General features: G+C 36.0%; 1 protein-coding gene across 1 annotated transcript in view; it reads left to right on the forward strand.

Annotated features, from left to right (window-relative positions):
- Positions 1-15818, forward strand: part of SPATA17 (spermatogenesis associated 17) — a 229289-nt gene that overhangs the window by 142508 nt on the left and 70963 nt on the right. Inside the window, exon 8 of the mRNA XM_033195162.1 lies at positions 504-652. Within this exon, the coding sequence (XP_033051053.1) occupies positions 504-652 (149 nt within the window). The remainder of the gene's footprint in view (positions 1-503; positions 653-15818) is intronic.

Raw genomic sequence — 15818 nt, forward strand, 5'->3', positions numbered from 1 at the left:
AGGAGGCTGCCTATTAAATGTGAGATTTGACATTCACCAAAAAATTTAAACTTAATGAAAAAACACATGCTGTCCTATTTCTATTTATAGAAGGGCTCTTGGAAAGCTACGCTTGGAATTTTTTTCCTAATATTTGTATTTACTCAGAAAGGGAGACAATTCTTTGTTTAATGATACTAAACAAAATGTGCTTTGTAAATTTAGAAAAGAAAAGAACCTATACTAAGTTTATCAGTTATAACATGAAGATCTCTTGATGGAAGTGGGGAAATTTCTGTTTAATTTTAAAGTTTTTTAATGTAATCAATTTTACTTGAGAGAACATTGCTTGAAAATAAGCGATATTGTGTCATGTATATTCTAACTCAATGAAGAACAAATGGTGTTTTAAAAATAACTTAGTAAACCTGCTATACTTTGTGGATGTTCACTAGCCTTGGTCATCAATAATACTTCAAAAAAAATCTTCCATATAAAATATGTTCTTCATCCTGTCTTGTCAGGGGCCTTTCCGAGATATCACCGAAGTATTAGAACAACGCTACAAGCCTTTGGAGCCAACGTTGTGGGTGGCAGAACCAATTGATGAATTAAAGTTGGCCAGAGAGGAGCTCAGAAGAGAGGAATGGCTGCGAAATGTAAATGACAATATGTGAGTTCTTAGCTTAACAAAATTAGCTGTGCCATATTTAGTGCCTTAAATTTTCTAATTTTTCTATTTCCTAATGCTGTAAGAAATCTTTTATTTGTGAGAAAAGGTAAAGCCACCCTTGACCTGTTCCAAAGCAATAATTTTTCAATATGCAAATGATTTAAATGAGGTCAGTATTGATGGCAAAAACTCTTTTGACAACTCAAAAGACAAAAAAAAGATCGGCATTTTGAGGATAAATGACCACTATCTATGTATCTGTGAAGATAAATTTCTTAATTATCTATAGTGAAAGCATATATATTTATGATATGCCTAAAATAAGATCCAACAAGATGGAAGAAACATTTTTCTTAACGTGGACTAAATATCATTTTGATCTATTGACATAACATTGTAGTTTTAATAAATCAGATGTAATGAAAGAGGTTAGTTTCTTTATGACTGAGGAAGATGACTGAAAAAGGTGAAGAATGATTTAATAGCATATGTAATTTTAAATTATTTTATTAGCATCATTGATTTGGGTCTCAATTCATACATCTTTCTCTCAGGCACTTTCTCTCTCTTAAGACACTTTGTCATCAATAGAGTCATATGTCATTTATAAATAGATCATTTTAAATCTAAAATGGCTTTATTTTTATTATTGTCATTATTCTATAATGTCTCATAATTATCTTTGCAATTTATCGTATAATATATTTTTTAAATATTATTTATATGCTAAATAAGACATTATTACATTATTATAATACTAAATATTAGTGATAATATTGGTATAATATAAATTATTCTAAATTATGTAATACAAAATATAACATATAAAATTATAATTATTTATTGCATTTACATAATACATGTGCTAATTGTTACATAATAATTTATATAATAATTATAAAATATTTTAAAAGTGTGTTTTGATATAGAGAGAAATTAGAATTACCTCTTATGCATTGTAGTGGATTTTGGATTATTTTAAAAGTTAGAAGATATATATACATGTACACATAACGTATGCTTTATTTGAATTCTACATTTCTGAAGAGACTTGAAAAACAAAGTTTTACACAAACATATCAAAGACAAAATTGGCAGGCATCTCAAGTAATTTTTATAAAATTTTTCACTTTATAGCGATTACTTGAAGTGAAATAATTAGCTGTAGAGTGTTTAGCAGATTCTTTCAATAATTGATTGGGTTAACCCAACATATGATGAGTAAGCAAATAAGGAACTTTTTTTTCCAATTAGTTTTGAGGAGGTAAATTCATTTTACCACACATATTGTAGAAGATTAAAGCTTCTCAGACTTAGCCAAGCAAAATATAAAATTTAGTGATGATTATCTAAAGAGTTATATTACTCAGAATTCTTTTTCTATTTCCAATGATGCAAAGGTTTACAAAATAGCACAACTAATTGCTCAAACAAATAATTGAGATGATTATTGATTATCTGATTGATATTTCTGCAGAAATCATTGTATATTAAACATACTGAGATATCATTTCGTACTATTTTCCTTAGTAAGCCTAGAAAGATCAGCTATCAATGTTATCCCCAAAGAAAGTTGCTTGATTTGTATTTTCCATGGAATGCTTGCACATATCTTCAGCTTCCACAATGTTGCTGATGACCCTTTGCTCTGAGGCTTTCAGAGATTGCAGAGTCTAAGATTTTCAACCAATTAGAAAAAAACCCAGTTAGAGATGCTGAAAAAATTTCTTATAGATTCAAAGCTATCATATTTTTGGCAACCAGGCTAAGTAATTGGTCTTTAGCCTAAGGATAATTTCATTATTAGAATTGAAACACCGATTTTTTTTCATAGCTTCTTCTGAAACCATTTTGTTTTTTGTATACTGGATAATGCATTATTGTATCTTGTGTGGCAAAAGAAATGTTAGAAATGCAGGTTTTATATCTTTGCAGATAATAATTCCGTGAAGTATAGTCCTGTCACAAAGATTCATGGTTTGTTAACGCAAAGAGTCTTTTTACCACAAAACCAACTTTACCTATAAGAAGTTAAAAGTAGTATATCAGGGACAGGCGCGGTGGCTCACACCTGTAATCCCAGCAGTTTGGGAGGCCCAGGCAGGAGGATCACGATGTCAGGAGATCGAGACCATCCTGGCTAACGTGGTGAAAGCCCGTCTCTACTAAAAATACAAAAAAAATTAGCCGAGTGTGGTAGGGGGCGCCTGTAGTCCCAGCTACTCAGGAGGCTGAGGCAGGAGAATGGCGTGAATCCAGGAGGTGGAGCTTGCAGTGAGCCGAGATCCCGCCATTGCACTCCAGCCTGAGCAACAGAGCAAGACTCTGTCTCAAAAAAAAAAAAAAAAAAAAAAAGGTAGTATATCAGGAACCTGCTATCTAGACCTAGACCTAGAAAGGTAGAGCTTTTTACTTCTAAGTTTAAGGACTCAAAGGATAGCATTATATCTGAGAGTTTAATACATTTAGCTCTTTTGTTTTCATATCATTATGAAAATTGCAGTGTGTTATAGTAGTAGTAGTATTAGTATAAACTTTGGAACCAGATCTGTATGAACTCAAATCTTAGTTCCATTAAACAGCAGTATAATCTTAGGTTAGTAACCTAGCCTACCTGAAACTCTATATTCCTGTCTGTAAGATGAAGCAGAAATGTTACCTTAAAAGGTGGTAATGAGGATTGATAGGGAAGATGAGTATAAGGTGTCAGGAACATAGTAGGGTCTTAATAAAGGAGAATTATTAACATACTTTGTATTGCTACAAATGTAATTCTGTATTTAAGACATCAAAGAAGTTGTAAGAAATCACAGATTCCAAAGATGGGCTGGATTTTATCCCCTAGCTTGGTGAACCAGATGTTGAGGAGGACAATGAGCACAGCTCTGCCTACACCACAGCGTCCTAACCTCATTGAAGTCTTCTCTTTATGCATGTAAAAGACAAATTTTCTAAGTGTATTTGTTTGCTAGGGCTTCCATAGCAACATACCGCAAAGGGATGGCTTAAAAAACAGAAATGCACTGTATCACAGTTTTGGAGGCTAGAAGTCCAAGATGGAGGTGTCAGCAGAGTTGGTTCCTTCTCTGTGAGAAAGAATCTCTTCGTGCCTCTTCCTTAACTTCTGGTGGTTTGCTATTAATCGTTATGGTTTTCAGTTTCTAGAAGCATTCCTCTGATCTCTGCCTTCCTCACATGTTGTTCTCCCTATGTCTCTGTCTGTGTCCAAATTTTTCTTTGCTCTAGGGACACCATACATATTAGAGTCTGAGCTTACCCTACTCCAGTATGACCTCAACTTTATTTGTTACATCTACAGTGACCCTATATTAGTCCATTCTCACACTGCTATAAAGAGCTACCTGAGACTAGGTAATTTATGAAGAAAAGCGGTTTAATTGACTCACAGTTCCAAATGCTGTACAGGAAGCATGGCTAGGAGGCCTCAGGAAACTTACAATCATGGTGGAAGGGTGAAGAGGAAGCAAGCACATCTTCACATGGTGGCAGGAGAAGAGAGCAAAGGGGGGAAGTGCCACACTTTTAAACAACCAGATCTCATCAGAACTCATTCACTATCATGAGAACAGCAAGGCAAAAATCTGCCCCCATGATCCAATCACCTCCCACCAGATTCCTCCACCAACAATGGGGATTATAACTCAACTTGAGATTTGGGTGCAAACACAAGAGTCAAACCATATCAAACCCTATTTCAAAATAAGGTAACATGTTGAGGTACTGAGTGTTAGGAATTCAGCATATAAATTTTGAGGGAACACAATTCATAGCATTGCATTCCTAGTTAACTATTACGAATGACAAAATGCTTCTTATTAATCACAGGCTGCTAGGTTATAGCTGTTAGTTACACATCTTCTTTAAAATAAACATAACAAATAGGGCAATAATAATAAAGACATGGAAGATAGATTACAGAAGTTTTTTTGGAAGTCATTTTAAAGCTTTATTTGTTCTTGTTTTTAAAGGAACTCATTCAATTTTCTCATGCCATCTCAAAGAAAATTATTTCCCTCACTCATATGTCTATCCTTATGAAGCCAGGAAGCCAAATAAGTAATTAAAAATAATTATGAAGGAACCTTTATATGAAAAGGTCTCATCTAGATATTGTGGGAAATAAAAAGGACGACTTACTGATTCAAAAGATGTTTACATGTCACGAATAGTTCCAAGCTGTAGGGACATAGTGGTGAATAAATTAGACATAGCCTTTACTCTCATGGAACTTATATAGCTGAAACCAACCAGAAAACCTAAGAAAATTTTTAGTAACATTTACCAAGTACTTGATAGATGGTCAAGTGTATGTAAGAGACAATGTATGTATTTTTAACATGTCGAGTTTTCCCTGGTCTCTGATAATCTCAGACAGCATTCTTGACAGACAAGGAACTGAGTTGGATCATGCAAAAGATGGTTGAGATTTTGATAGAGGAAAGAACAGAAAGTAGATAAAAGTAGGCTGATGATATGAAAAGAAAAACGATGGTAGGAAAAGTTGACGGAACAATGACAAGACCGATTTGACAGGCTAATATTTATGTTAGAGAATGGGAAAAGGAAAAATTGCAAAAAAGTTGAAGACCAAGGAGTTGGTGGTTTATCCTATAGGTAATGGAAAATTGTTTATCATTTTTAGAGAAGGTGGATGATATAAAAAGAATATAAATTTGATTGAGAGACAAATGCATTTGAGAAGAATAATGCTAGATGCAATGAAACTCATTAGGATAAATATTGCAGTAATTTTTGTAATAGGTAATGGGTTAAAACTAAAATGATAGAAGGATTTGATATTCTCTTTTTCTTTTTCTTCCTCCTCTCCTTCTTCTTTTTCTCCTCCCTCCTCCTCCTCCTCCCTCCTCCTCCTCTTCTTCGTCTCTTCTTCTTCTCTTCTCCTTCTCCCTCTCCTTCCTCCCTATCCCCTTCTCCCTGCTCCCCTCCTCTCCCTCTCTCCTCCTCCTCCTCCTCCCTCCTCATCCTCCTCCCTCATCCTCCTCCTCCTCCTTCTTTGGTCTCTCTTCTTCTTCTTCTTCTTCTTCTTCTCTTCTTCTTCTTCTTATTATTTTCTTCGTCTTCTCCCTCTTCCCTTCGTCTTCTTTCTTCTCTCTTCTTCTTCTTCTTCTTCTGATTCTTCTTCTTTCTTCTTCTTCTCTTCTTTTCTTCTTCTTCTTCTTCTTCTTCTCTCCTCGTCTTCTTCCTTTTCTTACCTCCTCTCACTCCGTTCTTCCTCTTCTTATTCTATTCTTTCTCGTCTTCTTATTCACCTCGCTTCTCCTCCACTCCTCCTCCCTCCCCTCTTCTCCTGTCCTCCTCCGCTCCTCCTCCTCTCCTTCTTATTCTTCTCTTCTTTTCTTCTGTTTCTTCTTTCTTCTTCTCTTCTTCTTCTTCTTCTTCCTCCTGTATAATGTTTGAATGGTTGCTTCTACTTGAAAGACTAGCTACTATCTCTATGCCAATTATTTCCATTCTAAATCTGTACAATCTTGATCTTACATTGCAGGCTTACATTTTCAATTGCCATCTTTGTCTGTATCTCCACCAGATGTTCTAAACGCAGTATATAACATACTTTCCTGCTTCTTTTCTTGAGTGTGAATTGCATCACCAACTATCTGCACAAGCTGGAGACCTGTGAGTTACCTTCTCCTCCAGCATCATCCATATCCTATCAGTCCTCAAGTCCTGTTTATTCTACCTTTTAAGTGTTTCTCAAATTCAGCCTCCTCTCTTTTATACTATCACTGTCTTAATTTAGGCACCTTAAAATTCCTTAACTTTAATTGCCATAAAATCCCTTCAACCTGGTCTACCTAGTCTTACTCCCGCTCCGTGCATTTTACCACATGAGCACTAAAGAGATTCGATTGTGCTATTATGATTCAGCTAAGATGCCTTTCAAAGGCTTTTTATTGCCTCTAGGATAAAGTTTAATTTCTTATTTCAAGAAACAGTTTATTCGGATCTGATCCAAGCTTATTTCTCTAGCTAATCTTTGTCATATTCTGTAAAGAACTTTGTGCTCCAGAGATACTGACCTGTTTTCATTCTTGTTTATGTCCCTGGCTCTCTCTTGTTTCTGTTAGAAATTTTCTACTTCCTTTGATTTATGAATCTCCTCAAATCCATTTAAAAAAATAAAGAAGATTTTTTGTTTACCTTTTAAAACATTAGAACTGCAACACATATTTATTGTAAAAACTTTAAACACTATTCACTGATCCTCAGTTATGTTTTCCAGAGGTATCTACTGTCAACCCTTTCTTGTGTGTCTATCCAGGAATTTTTGGTTATATGTGCAATTATATGTATATTTATTATTTCTTTATTAAAATATGACAGAATGTTATATATACTGTACTTCTTATTTATGGGATATGGTGATCACAGAGAATTTTAGGCTTTAACATTTCAGAGGGAGACATTTCAAGGAATATTTCCAAACATGAAATGAGACCATGAAAGTTGCTTAGATGAAATGGGAAAAGAAGTTATTATTATTAACAGGTAGAGGAAAAGGGAGGCCATAATGGTACCAGAGCTATTCAATGTTTAATTTACCCATCAAGACAGCGGAAATGGAGTGGAGTGGACAATCATAAATCAGATGATATAAGCTATGATATGGGCTTCACTAAGGTCTATGAGAGGTGTAAAGGTCCTATACATTAATATCTTCTGTTAATTGTAAACATTCTGGCTTAATACAGGAGACTATAATTATATCCAAAATAGAGTGGATTTAGGATATTACAATAGAAATGAGAACCAACTAGCTTCAATTAGTTTTCTGTTAGGCAAAATAATGCTTCCCCGATCCCTATTGCCCTGCCAAAGAGTCCACATGTCCTAATCCTAGGAACCTGTGAATGTTACCTTATATAATAAAAAGATCTCTGCAGATTTGATTAGATTAGGAACTTTTAGGTAGGGAGATTATCCTGGATTATCAGAGTAGGACCAGTTTTGTAATTCAGAGGTCGTTAAAAATGGAAGAGGGAAGCAGAAGAAAATTTGACTACATGAAAGGAGGTCAGAGTTGTGCAATGTGAGGAGGGTTCAATTTACCTTTACTAGCTTTGAAGCTGGGGCATGAGTGCCACCAAGGAATGTAGGCCACCTCTAGAAGTCATAAAAGGCAAGGAAATGGATTCTCTTAGATCCTCTAGAAGGAACACAGTCCTGCCAACACCTTGAGTTTAGCCCAGTAAGACCTTTTTTGTGCTTCTGACTTCAAGAGTAAGTTAATAATATTGTTTAAGCCACCAATTTTGTGGTGATTTGTTATAACAGCAAAAGAAAATAAATGCAAATGTTCTTCCTGCAGGTTTTCAAATCAAGAAGCTACCTTGCTAGGTCAGACTTTGTTGTTTAGATTAATTGTAATCTGGAGCTAAATTTGAAGGAACTCCTTAAATTCCTAAGGATTCAAGAGTCTTCCACAGGTTTAAAGTATAGACATCGAGGATTTAAAAAATGTAACAGCGACTGGAGTTTCCCTATGAAGAGGAGTTCATGATTAAAGCATATTGTAGCTATATTTTAAACTTATATAGGCTTTCATTTAAGAAACTGTGTATAGACAGCTCAATAGCTGTCTCTACATCTTTTATAAAAATAAAAAAGTATTAATTTGCTGATAGTTATTCTGAGTAGGTGAAATGAGAGACATCCCATAAACATTTAGTAGCATAGCAGAACTAATAACTCTATTTCTTGAGCTCCTCCACTTGCTATAACTAATAGCTATGAATCTAATGTGCCTTCATTTCTCTCAAACTTGCATCCTAGCTTAGCTAGGGGCCTTGGTAAATATTGGATTTGGTAATATTATAAAATCAAAATGCAGTCCATTCACCCACCACAGTAAAACTTAGAGGTTTTTGCAGTGACAGAAAGGAAGGTGTTTATTGCAGGGCAGCAAGCACAGAGATTCAAGGAAGTTCATGCTTAAGACCCAACCTCCCCAGTGGCCTGCAGGTAAGTATTTTTTAAGGCAGGAGCAAATTTCAGGAAAGCAGAAGCTACAGGCAAAATCATAAATCAGTACATGGAGGTCACACATTGGTTTTGGCCTAAAAGGGTGAGATATCTTGAAGCAGGAGCTTATAGATGGTAGGCAGATTTAAAGATCTTCTGACTGGCAATTGGCTAAGAAAGAGAAACTCTTTTTAAAAATTTGGGATCATGGCTGGGTGTGGTGGCTCACACCTGTAATTCCAGCACTTTCAGAGGCTGAGCCATGTGGATCACTTGAGGTCAGGAGTTTGAGACCAGTCAGGCCAACATGGTGAAAGCCAATCTCTACTAAAACTACAAAAAAATTGGCCAACTGTGGTGGTGGGTACCTATAGTCCCAGCTACTTGGGAGGCTGAGGCACAAGAATCGCTTGAACCTGAGAGGCAGAGGTGGCAGTGAGCCGAGATTGCACCACTGCACTCCAGCCTGGGTGACAGAGCGAGACGCTGTCTCAAAATTCAAAAAAGTAAAATTGGAGGTGAATAGAAAAATGTTAACCGGTTAGGGGGAATGACTTCTCCCAAGCCCCTTATGAAGGAACTTACAACAAAGGGTGATAGTTAAAGTTTAGTCTTCACTTCCCCCTTTCCTAGGGTCTAAGTGCCAACAGATCCATTCAGTGAGAGTCTGAGCCCATAAAAGACAACTCAGGGACCTATAGTAAGATGTTATCTTTAGTTTCTACACGGAAAGCAAATAGCTCTGGAGCAAGTTACTTATTTACTTCTGGGGCTGGGATTTCCCTTGAAGGGACTCAGAATTTTCCTTTATTTCTGTGCTTGGTGTCCACAGGCCCCTAAAAATAGGGGAACCATGCTCCGTTGCAGTAAATATCATCAGTAAACAGTGAGTAAATTACTCACTTTTAAAACTTTAAATATAATTTCTAATTAAGTATCATTTCATAGTCATTACTATAAGAAAATTGTTTCAGGAAAGGTTAAGAAACAAGATCTAAGTAAGTTTTTAGAAAGGACATTTTACAATGTGGTATATATGGGTGAGCACTGGTTCTATTTATCATTAAAGAATAGCGAAAAGAAAATTTAACATATCTCAAAACTTTTTTGACTTGTGTGGTTTTTTTCATACTTTAGACCTTTAAAATTTGCATATTTTCTGAACTGTTACTGTATTATGATAAATAGAGATTATCATATATTTTCACATAATGTTTTCTTAACAATTCAACTTTTATTTGTAACTCTTCCATTTATTTTAATTACTAGCACAGTGTGCAACATTTATTAATCAGCAGAGCCTTTTTAAGTTAAAATACTAAATTAGCTAACCCCATTAACACAGAATACTCCAAACAAGCAGTAATAGGAGAGGTAGTTACTGTGCAAATCGTATTATACATGCGGGTGCTCTAGGGCACAGTTAAGCATGATTACCCTCTTTTGATCCAGTATTCCTCTGCCTCTCCCAGCTAATTTCCAGTGGAAATTTACAAAGTGCTGCCTTCATTTTTCCAGCTTAATTTTTCTAATGAAGTTCTGGTACTTCATAACACTGGGGATATAGATAATAAGCCTGTGTATAATTAAGAAGTTCTAGAATTTGTCTACAAAAGAGCCCTGTATTACTTTGGCTGTATAGTGAGAACTGTGCTCTCTTTTTGTCCACTGTTTCCTGAAAGAAAAACAAAAAGCTTTTTTAAGTAAATGACCACAGAATACTAGAATTCTATTCTTACAGACACCTGCATCTAAAGAAGTTTAAGATTTTAAAAATCTATATAATTTGATAATTTGGAATACTTTCAGTGATATGTTTGAGAATATGTACTTTTAGTATATATAATCAGACAAGTCATAAAAAGACACTTTCAGTATTTGGACTTTATGCTATAGAGACACTCATAAGACCAGCACAGTGTTTTAGGCCCTGAGTGAAAGATCAGATAGCTTGCAGGTATCACTCTGTTAGCTATGGAGATAGTTTAGAAATGGGAGTCAATGGGGACAGAGGCCAGAGTCACTAGGGCCACAGTCCAGGTCAGAGATGAGGAGGACTCGCCGCAGAGCTGAGATGTTGGTAATGGAGGATAGAGAAAGGTTGACAAGCTGCTTTACAGGTAGGATCCTATAACCAGGTGTGTCCAGTTTTTTGGTTTCCTTGGGCCACATTGGAAGAAGAAGAAGAATTGTCTTGGGCCACACATGAAATACACTACTGATAGCTGATGAACTTAAAAAAAAAAAAAAAATCACAAGTAATTTTATAATGTTTGAAGAAAGTTTACAAATTTGTGTTGGGCTACATGTGGCCCACAGGGCATGGATTGGACAAGTTTGCTATAAACCCTAAATCAGATTTAGGGGCAAGCCTGATATGGTCTGGATGGTGTGGTCAGAGGCACAGATGCATTTAGGATCACTGTCTCAGAGCTTTCTTACTTGCAAAGAACAAAGATCCATTCAAGGAAACTCCAGATTCTAAGGGGATGTTTAAAAGATACATTGAGGAATTTTATAGAGATGTAAAGGGAAAACTGGACTGAATTTTAAAGAGATCCCAAGGGAAAACTGGACTAAGACCAGTGGGGGGCTGTAGGGACAGCCATGTTCCCATGTTCTCCGTTCTTCTTCTAGTGGCATCTCGGCTTTCCTCTGCACGTCTGCTTCTTCTTTCTACTGACTAGCTTCTCTGATGACTCATAAATCATGAATTTTCTTTCCCATAAATTTTTAGCTTTCACTTAGTTACCACCCATTCCTAATTCAACATAACTTTCCAGCTCTAGAACCCACAGCTGCTTCTGTTTTTCAGTTCAAATTTCTGAGAGAGAATCTGTTTTGCTCAATTTATGTTAACAAATTGGCTCATGTATGCCATAGGCTTGGAACAAAATAGATAACAAATAGGGTTAAGTTAAAAGTCTATTAACATACTAATAGACCACAACTGTGGTCTAGGAGAGGGTGTGTCACATTATATCAAATACAGTTTTTCTGTGACAGTAGAGCCACAAGCAAGAATCTCCTCAGATTGAGAGCACAGGCAGGAACATCCTCTCATGCCCTGACTTGATGGCTTTTGACTTAGGTGACTGGCTAGAGGGTGATGTTCTGACTTACCTAAGAAAAAGTATATAAGAAGCATTGCAAATTTGATAGCATGTAGGATTTGGGTATGAGTTTAATTTGGAGGCAGTTCTATTTGAGGTTCCTCTAGTGTGTCAAGGTAAATATCCACAGTGAACATTTGAAAATACTGTTCTTCAGTTAAAGAAAGATATTGTGTATTGAGATAAAGATTTAGAAATCATCAGTTTAGAGGTGATAGTTAAAACTTTGGTGGTGGAATAATCCCTCAGGAGAAACTATATAGAGAGAAGATTACAGATTTGTAGGAATTGTTTTAATGTTAGGGCAGTGGTTTTTAGTCAGGATTGCTTAACTGCATCACCTTGAGGTTTAAAATTATATGCATGTGAATTCCCAAGTCTCAATCACAGATAGTTTGGTTCAGTAGGCATATATATTTGCAAAATATGCCCAGGTGATTCAAATGCACAGTTCTGGTTAAGAGTCATTAATTTCAGATATTGGCAGAATATGATGAGTCAGTCAAGAAACAGAGACAGCAAGAAAGAGAACCAGGAGAGACTGTGCAAATCAAAGAAGATGGCTACAAGAAGTGGATGAACAGCTTGATGCAAGTTCAAATTCAGTGAAAACTAAAATGGAGGCTGGGCGTGGTGGCTCCCGCCTGTAATCCCAACCCTTTGGGAGGCTGAGACGGGCGGATCACGAGGTCAGGAGATCGAGACCATCCTGGCTAACACGGTGAAACTCCATCTCTACTAAAAAAATACAAAAAATTACTTGGGAGTGGTGGCGGGCACCTGCAGTTCCAGCTACTCTGGAGGTGGAGGCAGGAGAATGGCATGAACCCGGGAGGCGGACAGTGAGCCAGGATCGCGCTACTGCACTCCAGCCTGAGCAACAGAATGAGACTGTCGCAAAAAAAAAAAAAAAAAAAAAAAAAAAGAAGAAGAAAAGAAAAAGAAAAAGAAAAAGAAAAAGAAAGAAAACTAAAAAGGATATCTAGGATTTGTCTATTGGGAAGTCATTCATTAGTAGATTTTACTTTCCCCTGTAACTATCACCTAGTTGTTACTTCTCCTGTATTTTCTTTGGGAATTAACATCACATTAAGCCCTCTATATATTGTATAATCTATAGTCTTCTGTTTAAAAATCATTTTGTTACATCTTTGGTACGTTCACAATTTATTAAGAATAACTAATGGTGATTTGGTGATCTCATACAAAAGTTTGCACAGTAATTTAAGATATAATTTATCTTGTCAGGAACCTTAAAATCATTGACAGAGCTACTCACTTTAAAATTCTAAACCAGAGATTGCAAACTAGTAGCTTGTGAGTTGCATGTAGCCTCCCGGGGGTGTTGTATTTGGATCCCACAATATTCTAAAAATTAGATACATTAAAAAGTAATTAAAATGGTAATTAAATTATTTAAAACTCTAGATTTTACCGCTTATAGCAAAAATCAGGAGATCTAGAAGGAGTAGCTTCACAGTCTGACATGGCAACAATTGATTAAAACTTGGAATCTTCGGTTTACATCTGACTCATTTATGTTACCTGCCTGGCCCTTCAACAGAAAAATAAGAGAGCCTTGTCCTGGACGATAAGCTTCTCAACAACAGAGTCCCTGACTTATGCACTACACTTAGCACAATAGTTGACAAACAGTAAGTGCTAAGAGGTTTTTTACGATTGAATTTTGACTCTTGAGCTAGAACTAGATTTTGCTTGTGTTAGCCTAACATATCAGATCAGAAAAATAATTCTCACTAAAAACAAGTCAAGCCAAAAAATGAAGTCAGTTATGATTTCTCTTTGGTGTTTATTAATACTACACTAACAGTCTCAGTAATAGGCTTATATTTTCTTTTGTTGTTCTTACTATTAACATGATTTTCCAAATTATATCTCTTAAAAAATTAGTCTTAAGACTAATGTTAATGAATTTCTTTCAAATAAATTTGGGGGAAAATTACATTGAAAATACTTAAATGGATTTTTGGCACTTACAGGGCTTCTCAGTCTTAAATATACTTTGATTTGATGTGAATATCAACGAGGGGAAATATAATACAATATGTAGCATTTTGCAAATGTATTCACTCAACAAATATTGCATGCTGACTATATGCCAGGCACTGCATTAGACACTGAGAACGTAGCAATGAACAAGACAGACAAAAGTCTCTTTTTTTTTTTTTTGAGACAGAGTCTTGCTCTGTAGCTCAGGCTGGAGTGCAGTGTTGCCATCTCGGCTCACTGCAACCTCCGCCTCCTGGGTTCAGTTGATTCTCCTGCCTCAGTCTCCCAAGTAGCTGGGACTACAGGTGCCCACCACTACACCTGGCTAATTTTTGTATTTTTAGTAGAGACAGGGTTTCACCATGTCGGCGAGGCTGGTCTAGCACTCCTGACCTTAGGTGATCCACCCACCTTGGCCTCCCAAAGTGCTGGGATTACAGACGTGAGCCACCACCCCCAGTGACAAAGGTCTGTTGACCTCATGGAGCAAATGGCCTAGCTGGCCATGAGACCCCTCATCTCATCGCCAGACCATAGTCTGGAATACAGTGCTCTGGATATAGTTTGATGTATTTCTTGCCACTATTTATTTATTTATTTATTTTGAGACAGGGTCTCAGTCTGTCACCCAGGCTGGAGTGCAGTGGCATGATCATGACTCACTGCAGGTTTGACCTCTAGGCTCAGGTAATCCTCCCACCTCAGCCTCCCTGGTAGCTGGGACCACACCTTCCCACCACCACGCCCAGCTAATTTTCGTATTTTTTGTAGAGATGGGGTTTCACCACGTTGCCGAAGCTAGTCTCAAACTCCTGGGCTTAAGTGATCCACCCACCTTGGCCTCCCAAAGTGCTAAGATTACAGGCGTGAGAAGTTTATGTTCTTTAAGTGATTTATATAAGTCCTTAAAATATCTAATTTCATCATTTTCAGCCGTTTTTGAAACTTTGTTAGTTTAAAACATTTGATGTAAATGGCCTAAAAGAAGCGCCTATGTGAATGCTACTTAGCTGAGGCCTTTAGCTTCAGTATCTTTTAGCAGAGATTTTAAAAAGTATTGTTCACAATCAGAAGAAAATAAAGTGAAGTCTGCAAAATATATATAATGAAATTACTGAGCCAAGATGATTTGAGATTGTTAATAATAATAATAATAATAATAAATCCATGGAAATGTATTACTCTTAAGTGAAGAAAATTGTAAGGAAAAGGGAAAAATATCTTTCCAGTTAAATTTAGAAACTTGCAATATAAGCTTACTGTTTAGTTGAACAGATAGTCTTGTCACTTGCATTCTTTATATTTAAACATTACATTTCTGTCTCCACCCTGGGGGGGAGATATTGCTGCCTAAATAGTTCATGAGTTTTAAATTTGTACTATGAATTCTACTCTAAGTATGAAATACAGTGTGTATTAAGCACTTATAGCTATGATTTGTCCTCAACCATAAAGGAAGTCTGTCTAATTTCTATTCCAGATTGTTGCTCATTTTATTAATATCTCTTCAACAAAAACTCCACTAATCTAAGCTATATTTTGAAATATTTCTGTTCATACTAATGAGCTATATATTAAGTTTACTTGTACATTTAGAGGGTTAATACATACAGTAAAGATACTTTTTATTTTTCCCGTTGAAGGTAATAAAAAACAGACTGTTATTTATTTGCAGACCTTTTACTAAAACTCAGACTATTCTGTATTATAAAGGACAAATATTCAACATCTTACGGCCCATTTTAATGGGCCATAACATGGTTTGTTTTTTCAGAAGGGGCAAAATTATTCATTATTAATTATACTTACTACAAGTGTAAAACATATCTCATCCTATTTCAAACATTGTTGCCAAATAATTTGTATATTTCCAATTGCATGTTCTTTCAAAATGCTTTGCCTTAAAAAAGCTTATGATAAGTTTATGAGAACCGGGTCATCTGATAATGAGATCAGGCATAAACCGTTGTAACTCAGCCCCTCAGCCCTCAAAGCATTAAATTTACTATCCTCTTTCTTTCCTTCTTTCTTTCTTTTTT

Source organism: Trachypithecus francoisi, unplaced genomic scaffold, assembly GCF_009764315.1.
Source record: "Trachypithecus francoisi isolate TF-2019V2 unplaced genomic scaffold, Tfra_2.0 Lachesis_group5, whole genome shotgun sequence".
NCBI lineage: Eukaryota > Metazoa > Chordata > Mammalia > Primates > Cercopithecidae > Trachypithecus > Trachypithecus francoisi.